The sequence below is a fragment of the Amphiura filiformis genome, chromosome 14 (assembly GCF_039555335.1).
Source record: "Amphiura filiformis chromosome 14, Afil_fr2py, whole genome shotgun sequence".
NCBI classification, from domain to species: domain Eukaryota; kingdom Metazoa; phylum Echinodermata; class Ophiuroidea; order Amphilepidida; family Amphiuridae; genus Amphiura; species Amphiura filiformis.
In genome coordinates, this window is record NC_092641.1 from 54,643,282 (window position 1) to 54,665,487 (window position 22,206).

At 35.5% G+C, this 22,206-nt stretch overlaps 1 protein-coding gene across 4 annotated transcripts; it reads right to left on the minus strand.

Moving 5' to 3' along the window:
* Positions 1-859: 859 nt before the first annotated feature.
* Positions 860-21,763, minus strand: LOC140169082 (uncharacterized). 4 transcript variants are annotated; one of them, XM_072192358.1, is made up of 14 exons: positions 21,666-21,763; positions 21,452-21,568; positions 17,285-17,431; positions 13,293-13,613; positions 12,528-12,674; positions 11,591-11,623; positions 7,584-7,616; positions 6,545-6,853; positions 5,648-5,788; positions 5,219-5,275; positions 4,711-4,761; positions 4,075-4,201; positions 2,855-3,034; positions 860-1,468 (listed from the first exon to the last, which is right to left on the minus strand). In XM_072192358.1, exons 2-14 carry the CDS (start codon positions 21,528-21,530, stop codon positions 1,318-1,320), a joined length of 1,776 nt encoding a protein of 591 aa, XP_072048459.1. In that variant the 5' UTR covers positions 21,531-21,568; positions 21,666-21,763; the 3' UTR covers positions 860-1,317. The 4 variants fall into 4 exon arrangements, with proteins under 4 accessions (XP_072048459.1, XP_072048460.1, XP_072048458.1 ...); XM_072192359.1 differs by having other exon boundaries at positions 6,545-6,850; positions 21,452-21,742; XM_072192357.1 differs by having other exon boundaries at positions 21,452-21,742.
* Between the last annotated feature and the right edge of the window lie 443 nt (positions 21,764-22,206).

The following is a 22,206-nucleotide window of genomic DNA, read 5'->3' on the forward strand; positions in this document are numbered from 1 at the left end:
TTTGCGGTTGTGGTTAGATGTTAGCTGAAATTGTACTTACAATGGTAACTTTAAACATTGTGGTTAAATATCTTAAGTGTCGAATAAAACATCATAATGACATGCTAAAACCCTTTAAATGGTCACGAATTGCAATCTTTTATTTGACATTATCCGTTATATCCATAGGCAGACTACCCCTTTTGTAATATCAGTTGAACGTCGTGTAAGAAACATTGGAATCAGCAGGCCCTTAAGACAATTACACAAGTCGTGTGATGGTTCTCTAATTGTTCTGTCACTAACAATTACCATCACTCTATAGGTAGTATGTAGTTCTGATTTTCTATAGTTTTAATGAGGCATGTATAGGCGCAATAGCACGTATTCAGAGTGGTGCTTAGCCCGCATGCAGGTTTATTGTCGAGTTAATTGCTGGGTTTCTTTTGGCTTTAGTTTCAGTTAAGTAAAATATGTCAAAGAATCATTTAAAGAAAGAAAGAAAGAAAAAATGAAAAAAGAAAGAAAGAAAGAAAGGAACAAAAGAAAGAACATGAAGAAAGAAAGAAAGAAAGTAAGAGAGAAAGAATGAAAGAAAGAAAGAAAAAAAAAGAAAGAAAAAGAAAGAAAGATGGAAAGAGAGAGAAAGAAAGGGAGAAAGGAGGGGGAGAGAGAGGAGAGATAGAAAGAAAGTTAGAAAGTAAGAATGAAAGAAGAAAGAAAGAAAGAAAGAAAGAAAGGAAAGAAAAGAAAAGAAAAGAAAAGAAAAGAAAGAAAGGAAAAGAAAAGAAAAGAAAAGAAAAGAAAAGAAAAGAAAGAAAAGAAAAGAAAAGAAAAGAAAAGAAAAGAAAAGAAAAGAAAAGAAAAGAATGAAAGAAAGAAAGGTAGAGATGGAGAGAGATATGGCGAGCGAGAGAGATAATTTAATGGTTCATTTCGTAGCTAAATTATTTTAATAAAATTATATCAGTAAAATGATTATTATGCTTATGGTTGTTGTTGTTTCCTTCTTATAATATTGATATTATTTATGATTCTTGTTGTTGTGTTTGTTTATTATCATTTTTATTATTAACATAACAACTAAGATTTATATACGGCCTATAAGATCTATGCGCTTAACAAACTTATGACTTCGGCTAGAAAAAATGTATGCAACTTAAATCTACGAAAAAAACCACCGTCTTTTTCTTTTTAGCAATGATTGGAGTAACAAGTGATTTTTTGATAAAATCTTTACTCCGTGAAACAACAAATTGATGTATAACCACGTTGCATTAAAATAACATTAAAAGGTTATTCTCGTCCCCAAGTCAGCATCCGATGCAAATGCATTCATCACGGTGGTCCAAGAAATGGGTTTACAATGAATTGTGGCTGATGGCATTTATATGGGGCACCATCAGGAGTAAAATCACGCATCTGGAGGAAACCGGTATCACCTGCCTTCATACAGGACACATATGTGTCGGGACGCCTTCCAACGCATCTATAATAAAAACAAAAATAAAACTTTCAGTAATATTGTAAGATCTCTCCAAGATATGAAGGGGTGGGTGTAATAAAGTCCTAACCCACCTAAAACACATGTTACTGGTTTCGCGATAAGTTGTTTTTGACCAAGTACATTATAATTTCCATAAGTAAAGTACAAGCATAAAGTATAATTATGAGTTCTTCAACAGACTAACTGTTTTGTTTAAATCATTCGTAGAATTTTTACGCACAAACCGGTCACTTGTAAATTTGTAGGTTAGGACTTTTTGCCCCAAGAATTCCACACTGGTTTCTAGAACTACTTATGAGAGGGATATTTCTTTGAAAAAAATATCGAATCTAGTCGTCGTTGATGTAAGAAACACGTTCTCAATGATTCCAGAACAAAATTGTTGTTTATAGATAATCTAGAACCCCAGGTTTAAAGTCGGTGGCTTTTTTTGAAGAAAAACGGGGAACACAACGCAGCTGTAATCATGCCAATAAGTTCATATTGGTGCAAAAATTACACATTATTTTAATAAGTACAATATAATGATTACTTTTTATAAAAATGGATTAAGTAGTTGTCCATATGTTTTAACTGCAATTGATTCGAAACCAGTAACAAGTGCACCGAAAAAAGGGAGAGGGTTAGGACTATATTACACCCACTCCTTCATATATCAGATAATTACGTTTCTTTTTCTTTTTGTTACCAACGTAATGAGGTAACACGAAAGAGAGTAACTGTTTCTTGATTTTGATAATTTAGTAGGCATATACAGTACATAAATTATAGATATAGAAAGCGGGAAATAAAAAAGTTATAAAGAAGTAGAAACACATATATGGATAATGAAATAGAAAGGAAGAAAGGAAACAAATGAAATATAGAACAAATGAGACAAAGGAAGAAAGATAGAATGAAATCAAAATAAGAACGAAAAAAAAACACGATCTGGAGTAATGAAAAAAAAACACGAACTGGAGTAATGAAATAGTAAATAAATGAATAAATACAGCATATTCATTAAAGGTAGTCTGTGGCATTCACAACATTATGCTTTAAAAATAATTATAAAGCACGAATCACATGGTTCTATTTAAAACAAATTCATATAGACAACACGCGATATTTAAAATTCCCGGGCGCCGAAATTGCGTAGTGCAATGACGTCCCAGTAAACAATGAAGGCTGACGACAATTGAGCACAAATAATCATGACGTCAATGCACCATGCAGCCCGGGAATTTTAAATATGTCGCGTGTTGAGAAATGGCTGTTTTTATTAGTTTTTATGATCAACATGAGTTTTAAATAAACCATGTGATTCGTGCTTGATAATTATTTTTCTAACATATAAGGCATAATGAGACTTTCTTTGATACCACTTACCGACAATAATCATCTTTACCATCCCCATCTTCATCTTTCATATACCACGTGTCTGTATATCCTATATCAATCCATTCATATCCAGCATCTGGAGAGTTATAATTATATTCACTATCGCCTTTTGTACCAGCAAGAGCACATGACAAATGCAACTGTCCACCATTTGATAAGCCTACGATTCTGCAGCAAAATCAATAGAAGAAGTTGTAAATACTTAAGACCATGATGGGCAATTAGACGTTACTCATGTTACACTTTTTAGGACCTTCTACAGTTTGTAATTGCCAAATTTTCTATATAGGCAGGTACATCCCAGGAAAAAAAACAACTGCAATTTCCTACCAGAACACCTAGGTTTCATCATCATTGAGGTATAGAACCTTTTATTTTTTTCGGAGAAGAGCAGGTAGGGCAACTACTTGATTATATTTTTACATGTTCATACTACATACTCTGAAAATGTTAGAAAATTAGCATAGGTCATTTTTTTAATCACATTTTTGTTACTAAAATGGGGGCTATAGCGCCCTCAACGAGCACTCTCTCCTAAGGGTTAAATGTAAAGACCAGTTATAGAAAAACAGCCCTAAAATAAAAAAGCCCCATTCATTTTCTCTCATAATGATGTAGTGGTGTCGTTGCTGCTCTTCTAAATTCATTTATAAAATGTCCGCCCCAGACCAAGGTGAGAACCAATCTTGGCGCATTATGTTACTTGGTATAATAAAAACAAAATAAGCCCTGAGGCCACCTCGTTTTTGTCCTTAAATCCAAGATGGCGCCCCAAATCACCAAGTGTACAAGAAATCATTACAAAAACTTGTTTTGGCATTTTTATGTGAAGCCAATACCTCAACTTTCGCCTAAAATGTATCCAGATGTAAGCAAAATACACAAACTTATTAATTTCAGTCAATGTCTTATCACTTGACCTTGGAATATTCAAAATAGCTGTTATTTGTACTGTACATTTTAAAAATCATTAAAAAACCAATTTTGACATATTATGTGACGGAAATGGCACCACTTTCAACCTTTAATGTGTAAGTAAAATATATGAACTGATTAATTTCAGCCAATGTCTCATCACTTGACTTTGAAATATTCAAAATGGCTGCCATTTGCACTGTACAGGTTTAAAATCATTTTATAAATGGTGAAAAGGATTAATTTGTTTAAGGAGTTTGTGGCGTAATAAATGCAGTTCCACCATACTATACCTGCAGTAATCATTGCTGGCACCCTGGCCTTGAACATCAGCCCATCCTCGGAAGTAACAATCCATCCCTTGGTCTGCGATATCGTAACGACGTGGCTTGATCAAACAGTTTGTGTCATCAACATCTTCTGATAAACCAATTGAAACACACGTAATAAACTTAATATGCATAAAAACAACAACAACAACAACAAAAGAAACAACACCCTAACATTAAAAAGTGTACGTCGTTACTTTCGATACCACAGGCGTATTAACGTTAAAATAAAACAGGCATCGCACTATGCACTTTTAAAATAGACTGTGTATACTTAAACTATATTGAACAGAAAGGCTACTCGGGATATAGTGTAACATGACATAAAATTCGAACCCGAGACCCCTCGCATGCCAAGCACTATAGGCCGCCGACACTTAGCCACGGGTCTTACGCTGGCCGGGCCAGCGAAAGCGTGCCCATTGCGTCATCTCATCTCGTGGGATACACGCACGCGCACTTGTTTGTAGTGTTTTGTAGTATTCAGGGCGGTTAGGGTTAAGTAAACCTATATTGAGTTTCAATAGTGGTTACTTATTGATACATTATGGTGTACATATTACCATAGGTATATCAACTGTGAATTTACTTTAGGCATACCTGCTATTGTTGTAGCAATAGTTTCGTCAAAACTAGTTGTTTGTGTTGTTTCTGAAATTGAAATGGAAGAAGCTGTCATCGTATACTGCGCACATTAAGCATCTTTACACTTACACAAACGTTATTTCTTAACGATACTAAAACTGACCTATCAAAATAAAGTAGTCGATAGATGGCGTATTTCTGATCATTTTGATGATATTCGTTATAAAATATTATAATGAATATAAAATTATAAGATTATTCCGGGGATTATTCCTCGTACGTTTTAAGGTAGCAACTTATATTACCACAATATTATTAATTTGTGTTTTTAATTTTCAATTTTTGAAATATTAAAAGCTTGTTAAAACTTGAAGAGCCGCAATGATCTTTATAAGTGTTCATAAATTTTCAAGTTTAAAAATATTTTAAAAAGCTAGATACAGTTTTCTTGAAACTATAAGCTGTACTTTGCATGATGCATTATTTAATGAATTAGTATTTTCTTCCCGGAAATTTTAATTACGTGGGTTTGCTGTAGTCGGAGGCTGCAGAGACCTGTCTAATGCCACGAGATCCAAGTCTGTAAATAATAGATAAAATATGAATAAAGACAAATAAATAAAATATTATATAAAAAACACAAAATGCGAAAGTCAAGTAGCCGCTTCAGGTCGATTCCTGCCGGCTTTTGTAACGGGCTCAATGTGACCGCATAACACTCACTCGCTTTGTTAGCAATTAGCGCGTTTTGAAAGAAAAGTCTATATAAATTTGGTCACTTTCGAAATGCTCTCTTTTTTCATTTAAATTTCTATAAGTTGGGGAAATAAAGGTAAACGTTTTGTGTGCAGTATACTAATCATTTTGAGAGAGCCTGTGATATTGTATCGACACAAACAAAACCTAAGCAATTCATATTATTATATTCTGGGGAAAATCGTCAAAAATATACCTCGATAATCTTGAGTAGCATAAATCCCACAGCGTTCGTCACATCGATGATGCTCACAGCATTCGCCAGGGCATATAGCTCCTTTTCCATTTCTTGCTGGGTACCCGGCTCCACACATTCCATCATCTCGGTATATTAATCCTGCAAAAGCGTGTAAAATATCAGAAATATTGTGCAATTTTCCAAAAAAGCACCAATGATTATTCAGTTGTAGCTTTTGGTGTGCTAAATAAATCTGGAGTATAAGGGCCAAAGGGATTTCTTTCCACAATATTAAAAAATGGCCGCCACTGAGTAAAATTACAACTTTAGCATCTTCTTGACACCATTACATATCTGTTTACCGTAATAAGGCTCAATTTCATGATTTGACCTATTTTTAACCTTCAAATCCGGTATGGCCGTACGAATGCACGAATTTCCAAACAACAGCTCCTATGCTCACGATCATTAAACTTTTGATATCGAATTTGGTATCAACTTTCGAAGAAAAGTGTATAGAAAATTATTACATAAATTATTTTGCCATAAATTCATCAGACTCTGATTAAATGGGGATGGAACTAGTGGAGACTTTTTATTTTGGCTGTGTTTATTAGCTTCATTAGAATGAGCAATGGCTAATTCTCTTTAAATTGCAAATCTTATGCAAAAAGTTACTGATTTCGCCTGTTTTGTCATACAATTGTAAATTCAACGAACTATGACTTTGCTAAAGAGCGCTTATAAATCGATATGAAAGCACCCAAATTTACCTACATTAGGTGTTATGCACTCAGTTGTTCTCAACTGAAAATCCACCCATCAATATACCAAAATGGCTGGAAAGGTACTCCAAACCCGCGGCACAACCCTTACACCTCCTTCCACCAGGACCCATTTCAGGAACAGACATACCTGGTGTCATTCCATTCGGCGTACGTAGCACAGCCCGTATCGTAGTAAATCCCCAAGATTTTGAAGAAACCCAAAACCAGTAATGCGTACTTGGCCATACATCTTTGAGAATGAAGTAATTCGAATCGACTTCGACATTCACGGTGGTGTCCGTCCAGTATTCCTCCGTGTATTTAACATTGTACTTGATATTAGAATCATTTTTGGTTGATTCTGGTGCATCCCACGACACGTAGATTAGATGGATAGCGGATAGGTATTGCGCGTTAATATTGGCAGGTGGACTGAGTCGAATAGTTGGTTGATCTTCTGCAAATAAACACGTTAAGACGTCAAGCAATGAGCACATTAGGAAACGAATTTGGAGGAAACAATCTGTTAATAAAATACTATACTGAGCCATCAGCCTGGGTGGCTCACCCTCCAGTAATTTCAGATGATTCAGCTCAGTAATACATCAAAGAATGTCTTCCAATTCATGAAAACAAATAGATAATCAGCTTATCGGATTACAAGCTTAGAGGGATGGTCTTGCTGCTCAGCGAGTGTTTGTAATTATCAGAAGGTTTTCTCCAATTTCATTCTCTAATGACAACATTTGTATCTCCAATAAATTCTACTTTTATAAATAAGCATGGCAAATGTCATACAGCGGCAAGAAATACTTTTGATTTCGTGGCGTAAAATACTTAGGCCCTAATGTTACAATTTTCAAGATCTTGACTTAGAAAATGTCATTTATGTTGGTTCTTTACATTCTAGGTTTTAAAGACTCATTTAGCCATTCAAGACAAGGTTCTTAAATTATAATTTTACATGATACATCATCGTAAGGTTTATAGATCATCCAATCTACAATCAAATCTTCCCAACAAGTCCAAAATATTGGGATTGCAATGCAAAAGTCCAAATAATGAAATGTCAACATTACCATCTCTCGATTTAATTTTCTTGATATTATATGAAATATCTTAGATCTTAGATAAAAAACAAAGACACAAACAAACAATCAAATATATTCAATGCCAATTGCCATTACCGTTGCTTCCGGGTGTAGTTGGTTGCAGTAAACCTAAATATAGAAGGAAAACAAAACAACCTAATATTAGTTTTTTCTTAGGTTAACAGTTACCTTTATTGCACTATAAAAACACTAGACATACAAAGTATTCCGACGGGCTTCTTCTAAAGTTAGTATATATGACCTGCTACAGGCGGCATAGGTCACGCGACACGTGACGTTCGAGGCTGGCGAAAATACAAGGCTGAGAGCCCCATTCAAAATACACGGTTAGCATTTATAAATTGAAAAATAACATACGTACAGTGTGATACATTGTCGTACCCCAACGGTTTTAGAGTAAGATAATTTTGCTTTGACACCACATAACAAATTTAGAATTGTTTGTGAAGATTTCATGATTATGTGTTAATCCAATGGCGACGTCAAAAATTGCGATATTGCTTCCATCACCGCCTGACCTGCTACAACGAAATGGGTATAGAGTCGCAAGTTGGTAGTTTCGAGACATCATGGCTGATTGAGTTGATGTTATTTGTTTGTCGCGCACCTGTACAATCCAGTATGTCCGTCGCGAATGGTCTATTGTGTCCCCTTCCACAAAGGACATATACATACTTCTGGTTTGAACAGGTGCGTGTGAAACAAAGAACAGCAATGCAGTAGCCGGGCGTTTCGAAACTTCCAACTTGCGACTTCACACTTATGTTGTGGCAACAGGTCACATACACTTCCTTTATAAATTAACACTTTTGCAAACAAATTATGGTTTAAGAGATACAAAAAGAAACTACAATATTACCTTAAACGTGAGCTATGCAAACTCCTCAAAAAATTTTGTGACATATGTTTATATTGTTGCATTACAATGGACAGCGAATTTATCCCCTTTTACAATGATACCAAATCTGTAAGAATCACCCTTTTCACGGCTAAGTCATTTTAATGTAGTGGGTCTCAAACAGAATGTGCCAAATTACCATTATTCTGTGTGGCAATATATTCGCAATTCCCCAAGATGACAACGCTCGCTACTATAGAGCCAGGGCTGTCAACGACTATCTCCAGAATATGGGAGTAGAAAGAATGGAATTTATTAAAAATATGTTATTATTAGTCATGATGAACCCGTTTCGTTGAACTCAAAATTATACTGATGTTTATTAAAATTAAAGTATTCAATAGTAAAATGGTCATAAAGAGTTAAAATTATCAGATGATTAGTGACAATAAAAGTAATTGAATGCATCGTTATCTTGCATATTATATTGGCTCACTTTAATACTGAACAATTCTGATTTTGGAATCTACCAGTTTATTGATAGCGAACCCCGAAAATCCGACTATGGACTTTGAATTTTAAGCAGAACTTTACCCCGGACTTTGCTCTCTAAAAACACACTGTCAAGCATACTTGTTTATCAGTCCTTAACCACAAGTACTAAGCATGGTATAGTACAAGACGCGCTAGATGTTTGATGAGAGATTAACTTTCGCGTCAACACAAAAGCGCCGCAAATACCACAGATAGTTGTGTACGGTGTAATTAATGGTAATGGCGCGGGCCCGGAAGATTTAAACCATAGCGAGATATGGGCGACCAATCACAAAGTAGATCCATTTAAAGATGCATTACATCATGGCCAATTTTTGTTAGGCCACAAATTGGCCTAACTCTCCATTGAGTCCCGTGTTAAAAATCTTAACCGCAAGGCAAAGTTAGTAGTTATTGCGAAGCTAACAAACAGAGGGAGTGCGGTGACTGAAAAGATCAGATACAGGTGTGAAAATCTATCAGTTGCACACAAATCATATAAATCAGAGTTTTATGCTTAAATGTAATAGCCAGAGTATGCAAAATGGGCAAGTGGACTACGGAGAAGTCTAGGAATGATCTGGCACCAGCCCAGACCTCAATCCGCGATTGAACACTTGTGGGACCAGCTTGGTAGTGCTGTGCGTAACAGAGTAGCCAATGCAACTACATTGAATGACCTGCGACGAATCCTTGTTAAAGAATGGAATGCCATCCCACAGCAACGTGTGACTAGGTTGGTGAGCAGCATGAAGAGGGGGTGAACAAATGTGAGACCAGCTTAGTCGTACTGTGTGTACCAGAGAAGGTTAACTAATACCACCGCATCGAATGATCTGCAACCACTGCGTCGAACCTAGTTGAAGAATGGAATACCATCTCATAGCAACGTTTGACAAGGCTGGTGATTAGCATGCATGGCATAAGGAGGAGGTGACAGGCTGTTGCTTACAACAATAGAATTGGACAAAACTGCCAGTCGAGTTTTGATTTCATCCCTTAGTGACTATTGTTGTTTTTCCACAGAATAATAGCACGTTCTGTTTGAGACCCCACTACGTTCTCAAGACATGTATATGATCCAGTGTTATATACTGGGGTACCCAAAAAGGTGGATTTGTTACATTTTGATGTGCAGTTTGGATTTCAAAACACTGCATGATGCAGTCATGTCTACAGTAGAATTCATCTCGACCTTTGCAGGACTTAACCCCATTAAAAGCTATTAAACCAAGATAACACTCATTGAAACAGCTCAACTGATTAAATCGGATCTTCTCTGGTTGTGCACAAGTGTCTGTTTTCATGTGCGATATCGCAATAAAGCTGGTATTATAGCTTCAGTTGGGTAACCGATTATAAAGGAAACGAAAGGAAACAATGGTATGTTCACCTTTGTTCACGAAATGAGACAATGGCGTGCTTTTTGTAAACCAGCATTCTTGAAAATGAGCAACATAATGATTGTTGACTTAACACGGTTTGGAAATAATTTCTTCATATTTTTGGTGTTATCTGTCGTTTACATATCCTTCCTAAAACACAAAAGTGCGACCCTCTCCAAACACCTAAATTAGCTAAAAATTTAGGACATGTTACAAAACTATATTGTCTAGAATTTTAGAAGAGTACTTTTAATATTGGCCGGTTATTTTTCACACAGCGACGTTAACTAGGCAATGTACTATTACCTATAACATTAACTAAAACACCAAAGTACGAATATTTCCAAACATCTAAATTAGCTAAAAATTTAGGACGTGTTAAAAAGCTATATTGTCTAGAACTTTAGAAGAGTACTTTTAATATTGGCCGGTTATTTTTCACACAGCGACGTTAACTAGTCATATCCCCGTACTTTTAACGTAGGGCTATTTGTAGAGGTCACGCGTCAATGGGAAAGAGCACTGTGTATTGTGTATAGGAAAACGGACAGTAACTGCAGTATGGTCTCTTGAGTATTCCTTCACTTAGAATTAAATTGAGGCTAATTTATTCTAGATTACTCATGTTTTTATCCTGTTTTTAAATGTTTTTAAATTATTTTCTTATGACGTTTGGCATGAAATGTGCTAAGGGTGGCTGTGGTTTAGGAGCTATTAGGGGAGGAGGAGTAGGGGGAGGGATTCATATCGTAAATTTGATTTAAAACCCCCATTAAAAATTTGAATCTAGTAAAAAATGTCTAAATGGACTCCCAGACATCTAAACCAAGTAAATAAATACAGATGTTCATTTAAAAGACCAATACTTGCTCAGAATGATTGTAAATGTGGAAAAAAGAGGTGGGGTTACATCCTCCCTACTCTGTGATTGTTTTTGCCCGCACTCTCTCATTTGTTAATCGATTTCCATAAAAAAGGTGTAAAAATGCTCAGGAGGATGAACCACTTCAAATGAGATGTGTAGGTAAAATGTTTGAACCATGTCATTTTTGTACTATGTAACACAACGGTACCCCAGGTTGTGACACAGGACCATATACACAGCCGTGAAAAAGTTTATTGTTACAAATGTGGTGTTATTGTAAAAAGGAATAAATAAGCTCTCCGTTGATATGCAACACGATATGAAAATGTTACAAATATTCTAAGATAGGTCCTTAAGATGCTGTAAAAAATTCCAAACTTTGTTGATGAGTTTATAAGCGAAACATAGTATCAAACACAGCAATTTTACTTTATTAAAATATACAGAAATCTGTCATTACCATGTGCTGACGGGAGCGACAAAAGATCCAAATCTGTATGGGAAAAGGCGAAAGCAAAGTTTAATAAAATCGTATGCATTTAATTAATAATGTAACAAACATGGGATTTTTTTTTATCACTCTCCTATGCGGGAATATTTCTATCACATTGAAATTTGGATTGCTGTAATCTGGACGACATAAATGCAGTAAGATAATAAGACGAGAGCCAAACACATATATATGTTTTATGTTATTTACCTGTGGCGAATTGAAATTCGGATGCAAATTCATATCATGAATACACTCCCATCTTTTGAAGGTGTGGGTGTCCTAACCCACCTAAAACACATGTTACTGGTTTCGCGATAAGTTGTTTTTTGACCAAGTACGTGAAAATATCCATAAGTAAAGTATACAAGCATAAAGTATAGGAGTTCTTCCACAGACTAACTGTTTTGTTGAAATCTTTCGTACAATTATTACACACAAGCCGGTCAATTATAATTGACTTTTTTGGCCCAAAAATTCCACACTAGGTTCTAGAACTACTTATGAGATGGATATTTCTTTGAAAAAATATCTAGTCGTTGTTGATGTAAGAAACACGTTCTTAATGATTCCAGATCAAAATTGACCACATTTCTTTTTTGAAGAAAAACAGGGAACATAACACAGCTGTAATCATGCCAATAAGTTCATATAAAATTACACATTATTTACAATAATTATAATGATTATTTTTTATAAAAATGGATTAAGTAGTTGCCAAACCTATATGTTTCAACTGCAATTGATTCGAAACCAGTAACAAGTGCACCGAGGGTTATGACTATATTACACCCACCTCTTCATTTGATTGATTAGATATTGGTAAATATATGACTCATTCAACTATTCAACTATTATTGTGTTAACATGTAAGCATATAATAATTTTAAGTTGCTACTACACTCGCCTCTGTAATCATATGTTATATAACTAGAATCACAATCAGTGCAACTGTCATCACTACAACATTCACCCGGGCATATAGCTTTTTGTCCGTTGGGGGCGTACGTATAGCTCCCACACCAATCACCATCTTTGTGGTAAATCTGCTCGTCTAAAAACAAATAAAAACAACAATAAGGTCTAGAGTTTAATCTTAGACATAGACGGCAGAAACGGGGGTACGGGGGACACGCCCCTAAATGTTTGCAAGAAGGGACGTCCCTTTTAAAAATCATGATTGAAGAAAAAAATCAAGGACTAATTGGCCCCTTTAGCACGAGAAACACCATTTTGAACTCTTCGCGCGCAATGAATCATCAAATAGCAACCTTCATTTGGAGCTAAAATAGTCTGAAATTCTTTTGATGTAATTATAATGATTATTTGAGTTCAGGGGCGTTAGGCCTGATGTTTGTTTGTTTATTTATTTCATGAGTTATGTATAACTCTTGGTGGTATCCTAGTGATCATGATCATCCAGTAACGTCTGATGGTTATTGCTCCATGGTAACTGAATTGTGGCAACAAAAAAAAGCCGCCGATGTCTCTATATTCGTTTGCTTTTCTCAAATATTTAACTAATACTAATAATAGCAGGTCTATAGATTTACACAAGTAATAATGTGGGTTGAATTCCGACGTATAATTGACAAAACATGGCTCCGTCCTCTGATTGGTTAGTTGATTTGGCGCTTTATTATTTTTAACAGTGTAATGACAATTATCTTACCAATAGACAACTCATCCGGTGTTACAATGATCACTTTTTGAGATCTTGGTCCTGTTCCTGCTACAGTTGCAGCAGATATTTTAAATCCGTATTCAGTTCCCGCCTCTGGATATTTGAGCGCGAAATAATTAAGACTGGTCGTTTTCTTGATTGAGTTTACTTTGTCGTTATTCTTATAATGAGTTATTTTGTAATGTGTGATGACAGCATTACGTTCATTTATTGCTGGTGGATCCCATTTAACAAGAACCAAGTTACCAATAGGTAGATATTGTGCAGTGATATTTAGAGGTGGTCCTGTTGGTCTAGCAGGCGTGTATTCTGTACAGAATGAAGTAAAAACAAAAACATGACTCCAATTTGCGAACAACTACATTACTTCGATCAATATGCTATGTACAGCCTGTCTCAAAAAAAATTGTGCAAGTGAAAAGCGCCCTCTCTGGGAATTAGAAAATACCGTTGTGACATGATGCTTACATCAACGTCAAGGGCACAGTCTTAGCTCTCAAATACCGTTCTGTTCAATTTGCTCTTTTTAATCTCGAGATATGGTAAAAAAACCCGAAAGGGTAAAATCACAATTGTGCCACTTTTACTAGGGAATAGGGCTGTACATGTAAATCAATGATAGCTGATGTTGATGCGTCTAATGCACTCCCCCTTCGGGGCTCGTGCATTAGACGCATCAACACCCGCGCGCGTGCATTATTTTGTCTAATTTCATTAATTTGTCAAATTTCATGAACTTGTCAAAGTTCATTAACCTATAAGTGTGCAATATTTGTTTGTCTTTTAACATGTCTTAAATGACAAAGAGAACAGTATTTAACATGGTAAAATCATTGACATGCACATGTATTTAATTTTACAGGAGAATGTGAAATATTTATTTATCGTTTAATTTGTCGTAAATGGAAAAAGAGAATCATTATACCATTATCATGATAAAACATTAAAAACAATTTTGTATTGTTGTGTAATTTATGCATTCTTTTAATTTCACGAAGGAACTCATGATAAACTTGATGCTATCATTGATTTACATGTACAGCCCTCTTCTCTAGGAAAAGTGGCACAATTGTGATTTTACCCTTTCGTTGTTAAGTAAGCATATCTCGAGATTAAAACAAGCAAATTGAACAGACTAAACAGCATTTGAGAGCTAAGACTATGCCCTTGACGTTGATGTAAGCATTATGTCACAACGTTATTTTCTAATTGCCGCAGAGGGCGCTTTTCACTTGTACAATACTTGTACAATGTACAATATAAACTAACGCCCTCCTGAGTTGTTTTACATACCTTGCTGCTATTCTGTGTATATATCACAGTTTAGTACTTGGTGTTCTAGCGCCACCACAAAGCTTGTCTACTTAAAATAAATCGAGCAAAAGCGGCGTCACTGGAATTCAAAGCAGGGACTTTGAACAGTGTCATAAGTCTGCAGATCTTTAGCCTTTTTCAATCGCATCACAATGGATATAACTAGGCATATTATTATTTGCAGTCAAAAAGTAAAAGTTAAAATTTAACATTCTACTACCCTCAAATAAAAATTGCGTAATGACACAATACGTGTAGTGGATCCTGTGGCATATACCCAAGAAGGTGGTTTTGTTACATTTTGATGAGCAGCTTGGACTTCAAAACAGTGTCGCGTGAGTATTCGTTCACTTAGAAGATTCAATAAGGTCTTAAATTGAGGCTAATTTATTCTATATTACTCATGTTTTTATCCTGTTTTTATTATTTTCTTATGATGATTGGCATGACATGTGCCAAGGGTGGTTGAGGATTAGGAGGAGGAGGAGGATTAGGAGGAGGTTAAATTTGATCTAAAACCCCCATTTAAAAAAATTTGAATCTAGCAAAAAATGTCTAAATGAAATCCCAGACATCTAAACCAAGTAAATAAATACAGAAGGTCATTTAAAAGACTAATACTTGCTCAGAATGATTGTAAATGTGGAAAAAAGAGGTGGGGTTAAATCCTACCTACTTTGTGATTGTTTTTGCCCGCACTCTCTCATTTTTTTCCATAAAAAGGTGCCAAAATGCTCAAGAGGATGAACCATTTTAAATGAGACGTGTAGGTAAAATGTTTGACACATTTAATTTTGTTACTATGTAACACAAAGGTACCCCAGGTTGTGACACAGGACCAGTGACATATTTGAGAGACCGGGTTGACATAACACCGATATACGAATTTGCAATAATTGTGCTATCCCAGCAAACACAAAACGTTTTCGACATCATTCGCAAAAGGTTATCAGAAAACGTTTAAATGTCGGGTTATATAAAGGGTACATTAATGGTATAAAACGTTTTCATAACATTAAATAATATTTGTTGGTAATTTACTGCATAGCAAACATAAATGTTTTACAGAAAACGTTTAAATGTCGGGTTATATAAAGGGTATAAAAACGTTTTAATAACATTCCAAAAACATTCTTGAAAACTTGATACAAAACATTCTAAACAGAATGTTATTTGGGGGTTATAAAATATTTTGCAAAACATGTTTGCCCAAAATATATACAATAACGTTTTTAAAATGTTTTCACGACCTTTATATAACCCGACACCCGACATTTAAATGTTATTAATACGTTTTGTAAAAAACATTTTAAGAACATTTCTGTTTTTGCTGGGTGCAAATATTTTAACATAATGTTATTTAAGTGTTGACAAAATATTTGGCCAAAAATGTTTGCAAAAATAGTTTACAATGACATTTCGAATACATTTTAAAAACGATGTTGTAGTGTGTTTTCATACAAAACGTTTTAAAACGATTTCATGACCTTTATATAACCCGACATTTTAATGTTATTAAAACGTTTTTACCTAAACCAAAAGCCAAAATATAACTTATTTAAAACGTTTTAAAAAACGTTTTTGTGTTTGCTGACTAATAATTGTTGGTATATATCTATACTCAGCACTGAATGCTTTGTGTTTGCATGATTACCATGGTTTTGGAATTCGACAATATATACAATATTTATATATAATATATCGTTCGTTCGTGACGTACTGTTTTCATAGGTGAAAACATTCATTTTGACATGAATGGTTATACCAAATATAGGTATGTAAAAATATACATTTCTGGAAAGCATAATGAACATAGATTTACAAGGTGTAACACTTATTTTTTTAAATAAACACATGGTATATATAGTTTGGTAGTGCATATTATACACATTATAAGTCAAGCTGACATAGTATGGGTGCTAGATGGCGCTTGAAGACGTGTTCGATACATTTTCTGAGAAGCAGATTCACCAGCGGGAGATGATGTTTTTTAATACCCTCAACCTCTACCTTGAGAGAGCCTTTATTATAAAAGGGCCGAAACTCCCCAGGACAGGTGGCAATCAACCGATGATGCCGCTGGTGAAAGCACGAGACAATTTCCATCTGTAATTTTTGTGTATATTTAACTTCTTTATCTTATATTCGAGATAACTGGAAAAAGTTATCTCAATCGATAAGGCGTTCGACTATGGTGCGAGAGGTTGTGGGTTCGAACCCTGGTGGTGCCTATAGTACGCTCTCGTGGACAAATTGTGGTAGCTTGAAATTCCCCTGGACAAGGCACTTACTGCTAATTGTCTCGATGTAACCCGTACGAAACTCGGGGAGCTGATCCTGGTTGCGAAGGATATTTGGGGAATGTCTAGGGTGTGCGCTCTTGAAGCAGCAAAGTCCCTGAATTGTTGTTAAATGGTTTATGGAATGATGTGGGGCCATAGTGGTCAGCGGCAACCTGTAAAGTGTGCTGAGGCTTGTGGATCAATGTCTAGGAGTTGTGCCTGTGCGTAGCGCACTATAAATCACTGCGCTTTTTTCTTCTTTTTTTTATTCGAGATAACTGGAAAAAGAACAAAAACAATTTGCGAAGTAAACCCAGTACTAATCGACCACAATTTGTTTAATGATAAACATGTTTAATGCTAATGATTCATAGAAAACATTACCTCTGTAATCTGCGTTGTTGCAATGGTTGTCCGTATTACCACATAAACCATCGGCCGAGCAGCATTGGCCAGGGCATATAGCATCAGTTCCATTTGGGGCCAGGTGGCCTGCTCCACATTTCAAATCATCACGATAAACTCGCATATCTGACAGAATAAGGATAGTGTTAAATTTGATAATATTAATAATAATAATAATTACTAATAATTATAATAACAATTGCGGAAGTATATATTCAGTTAGCAGCCTGGACAACCGATTCTTTAGAAATGCTTAGTCGCGCTAAAAGTCGATCGATACATGTTAACATCAGCACAATTCAGAGATACACCTTTTTGCTATGAAATTAATTTTCTCGGTCTAATATAAAGCAATATTTTTTTTTCTTCAGTAATGTCAGTTAAAAACTTGGTGCTTGGATATATATATTTTTTTTAAATCCTGGTGTTAAAATTAAGCATCAAATTGTGTCTTTTAGTGTTATATTTTTGATTTTTATAGGCCTTGAGTTCGCCTGCGAGCTTTTTACGGAATTGATTTTTTAGCGTCTCAAACTAATATAGTTTGCTAAAGAAAGATATTTCCCACCTCTGTAATGCACATCGTGTGGGTCTATATATTATAGTTTTGTCAGAATTTGCGTTTTTATTTTACCCTTTTTCCCTTCATGCTCCGAAAATGTCAAACTTAGTACTTTTATCTCGTGAGCAACCAGCAGAAATAGTCGATATTTTCATTGTTGTCATCCAGGGCAATTTTCCATTGAAAAGCATATTGCCCGACCAGCGATTTAGTAGCCCAAATCCCCAATTGGGTTTTCTGGTAAATGAGGTGAATTTTAAAAATTTGCTCCCGTGATAGCCTGCAATTTCAATTTATATGGATTCCATGATTATGAAAACCATTTTGTCTGTCTGTTTGTTTGTTTACCTAGGTTAGTCCGTATTTTCTCTTAAAAGAGACGCACGCTTGAGGTCCATTGGAAAATCCACGGTCCAAACCTAGAAAAATTAGCGTGTTATTATACGGAATTGGTTTATTAGCGTCTCAAACTAATATAGGCCTAGTTTGCTAAAGAAAGATATTTCCCACCTCTGTAACGCACATCGAGTGGGTCTATATATTAGGGCCTATAATCTTCTGTCCCTCCTATCTCCAGGTGAATTTTGTATGACCTACCCCCCCCCCCATCGCGGGTTGCCATTTTCATGACACCCTTCAGACTTGTGTTCGGGTTTGTTTTTAATTTGACATGTAGGCGTATACCTAAATGTATAGCTATGCTATATATTATTATGTAATATCATGTGCATGTAGGCCTATGGGATGGGGTGGGTGCAGAGGTGTGTGAGGTGGGTAGTGGGGGTGTATGTAGGGAAACTTTGGGGTGGTACTCAACACACTTTAACCATGACTTCCAATGCAAGGCTTATTGTTGCCACAAATGTTTTTTTTTCCTTAAGGCTATTTATAGGTTTTTATAAACTTCCATGTTTAACCTGGTATTATTTTGGCTGCTTCATTAGGGCCTATGACTTTCGGTGGGTTTCCAAAAGCAGTTTCAAACAAACACAAACAAAAGGCACCATACCCAGTCACCTTCGTGACAATTGAAACACTACGTCAAGTATTAACATCCAAGTTATTCTGTTTTTAGGTAAGTAATTTTAAATAATTGCTTGAACAGGTTTTTGTTAAAAAACAAAAACCTGACAGAGGGTGAAGAGGGGAAGAGAGATGGAGAATCCATACGATATGCAATACCATACGATTATATTCAATAAGCCTGGCAAAATTGTCTATTTGGGCCCCCGCCCCCCCAGGGAAATTTGGTGGATTTGGGCCCCCCCCATACAGCCCCCTTGGAAAAAATCCCAGCTACGCGGCTGTGATCAGTAGGAGCGCTATTAGGTCTGGGAATTTCGTTGCTATATTGAAGTTCTGGCAACACTGTACCCATGCCGGTATTCCTATTAAACCCAGGGATATCGATCCACAATGCTAGTATTAGCTTTATATTTCACGCGTTGATTTTGAAATTTTTCAGGCGGGAATAAAAATGATGAAATCAAAACGGAAATTCTGACAAAACTATGATATATCGCTCACGGTGATGTGCGTTAGAAAGTTGGGAAAAATCCTTCATTAGCGAACTATATTACTTTGAAAAGCTAAAAGGTTGATCCAAAAAAAAGGCTCGCGGGCAGAGTTTAAGCCTATCAAAATCGAAAATCTTACACGAAATGACTGAATTTCACGCCTAAGTTTAACACTAGGATTTGAAAAAAAAATACAGTATCAAGCACTACAATTTGACCTGACATTTACTGAAAAAATGAAAATGATTGCTTTTTATTTGGCCGAGAAAATAAATTTTACATTGAAAAGTTGTAACTCAAAATTTAGCTCATTTCAACACCAAATTCGATCGTTTGTATTGCCTCATTAAATGACTGAGTGAGTCTTGCAGAACAAAAGAATCGGTTGTCCAGGCTGCTAACTGTATTATGCATTTGTGGTCGTTAGCAGACCTCCAGAAACCAGGACGGTCCCCCATTGCAGAGTGGTCCGCGGTTTGAATGTGAAGTGCGAGCATGTGTCCTCGTTTGCTGGCAAACACCTGCGCATTATGTGAAAAATAGTGTTAATGTTTCTATGGTAGGTAATGTACGTATATGAACTGCATTCGTATCAAAAAATTCCAAAATTCTTCCACTTAAGGGTTGACGAGATATTGTAGGTCGAAGCAATCTAAAGATTGATTTTTATTATATAGATCAATATATTATTGAAAATTAACAGCTTGATGTTTTGCAAAAGTTCAGTCTACAAATCGTATACTTTGCAAACTTGCTTAATTTATTGTTGTGAGTTATGTACGTTTTACAAAAGTGTTGTTGTTTCAGCCCTCTTCACAACGTAACTCAAGAACCGCAGCACCTATTAAAATATATCTGTGATATTTTAACTCTCCTACACGCTCGCTATGAATTGAGCAATGCAGTTTTTGCCAAAGCTCACAACCATTCGTAAGATACTGTGAACTACCAAATCACAACAGTTTAAAATAATGAATAACCTTAAAGGCCCATTCAGTGATTTGCTCATCCGGACGATCGTAAAAATCATCAAAATTCAGATTTTGGTACCTTTGTAATTGGCATAGATGTGCTAACATAGCCTGCTAGTGGTTCGGTCGAAAGCCGTGTATTTTAAACAAAATAAAGCATTTACATGAATCTGGACTTTTGATACTGACAGTACAAAAAGTCCGACTCGAGATCGAAAGAAGCTCACTCTCCACCATACCAACACGCGTTGCGTATTGTCTCTACTACTTATTACATCAGTAGCTACTATTTTAAACAAAATACACAATTTTAACTGTTTTTCATATTTGAATTGACCGTTAGTTTGCCTCGGTGACGTTTAATTGCTTATTTTGTTTTCTACTACAAAAATTAAGCGTCTGTTACTCTGTTTTAAATCAATTTAGACTCTACTTCCCCAGTGTTAGAAACACTGGACTAGGAAGTTTTTCCAGTCGATTGGTGGCGCACTGTACGAAAATCTTTCTAAAACTTCTGTTTTTGACTAATTTGTCGATGTATTCAGGGAAAAGTGGTTTAATGAAATTCTGTAGACTTATTCTTTATTTCTAATAAACTCTAACAAATCTCCATTTTTTTTAATTTTACTGTGAAATCTCTGAAAGGGCCTTTAAAGCAATATTATAACATTTGCTGAGGAAGACGCCCTCACTGAATTTTTAAAATTCCTTTTTTACACGATTAAATTGTACTTTATTAAACCAATATACCCTGCAAAAATCAAGACTCTAGGTGCTGTAGTTTTGTCAAAATCCGCGCTTTATTATTACGATGGAATTATTAGTCGAACGCATACACGATGTTCATAACACACAGTACGTACTAGGCGTGCGGGACGGTGATATACACAACAAAGGGTCGTACCACAACATGACCGAAGGAATGGTACGCATTGGCGACATGTGCGCTGGTAGTAATTTCCAATTTTCTTTGCTTTGCCGTAGTTGTTCGGCTCAAAAATAAAAGGGGATATATCTGACAGTAAAAGCTAACATTTATGGCAAAGAAATGCTAATCTATTTTGTTTGAAAATGTTATAATATGGATTTAACTTACCTGGGTCACACATGACGGGATACCATGATACACAGAATATACATATTTGTATAGCCCTCATGTTGCAGATTTTTTTCATGTCTTTCCTTCACGGTAATACGTTCGTTTTGGTACCGTCTGTAAAAAATAATAGCATATTACCATGATTTCATCATGAACCGGATACTTATTAGGTAATGTATAGGCTTACAGGCACAAAAACTAGTAGTAATACCTTACTGTACACAAGGTTATTCACGCATCCGGATAAACACTAGAAAGGAAGGCAGACCATAGCCTATCATATGCCAAGAACACTGACCATTAATAACCTGACACGCTATGTGTTTTACCACTCGATCGATAAACTCTGAATAAAACCGTAGATCTACGGTTTTAATATAAAAACTTAAATGTCTTATTATGATGTCTACCTGGTTACACAATTTATATCATTTTGAGTAATCAAGTGTATTGTGTTCCTCTTAGCCATGATGTCAGAATCACCAAGCAATTTGCATTGACTTTTATATGATCCTGTCCACTTGACATATTGAAGTGGATTCCTCACTTATATTCCTTTGTGATCAAGTTTTTTATGATGTCTATTCAGACAATCTGTATTGAATTTCATGGTATTGCGCACTTGAAATTATGGCGTATTGACTTCTATGGTTTTACGCACTTGAAATTATGACATGTTGTCTATTGATTTTATGTAACATTATGTAATCCTTTTGTGCATGATTATTCTTGAAGGTAGGTGTTGTGTATAT

Excerpts from the sequence above, each read along its gene's own strand:
- LOC140169082 (XM_072192358.1), bottom strand. The coding sequence starts at position 21,530 with ATGAAAAAAATCTGCAACATGAGGGCTATACAAATATGTATATTCTGT. Across the intron at positions 4,762-5,218 it reads TCCGACTACAGCAAACCCAC|AAACAACACAAACAACTAGT; the intron begins GTAATTAAAATT and ends TTTCAATTTCAG. Across the intron at positions 1,469-2,854 it reads GGTAAAGATGATTATTGTCG|ATGCGTTGGAAGGCGTCCCG; the intron begins GTAAGTGGTATC and ends TTTTTATTATAG.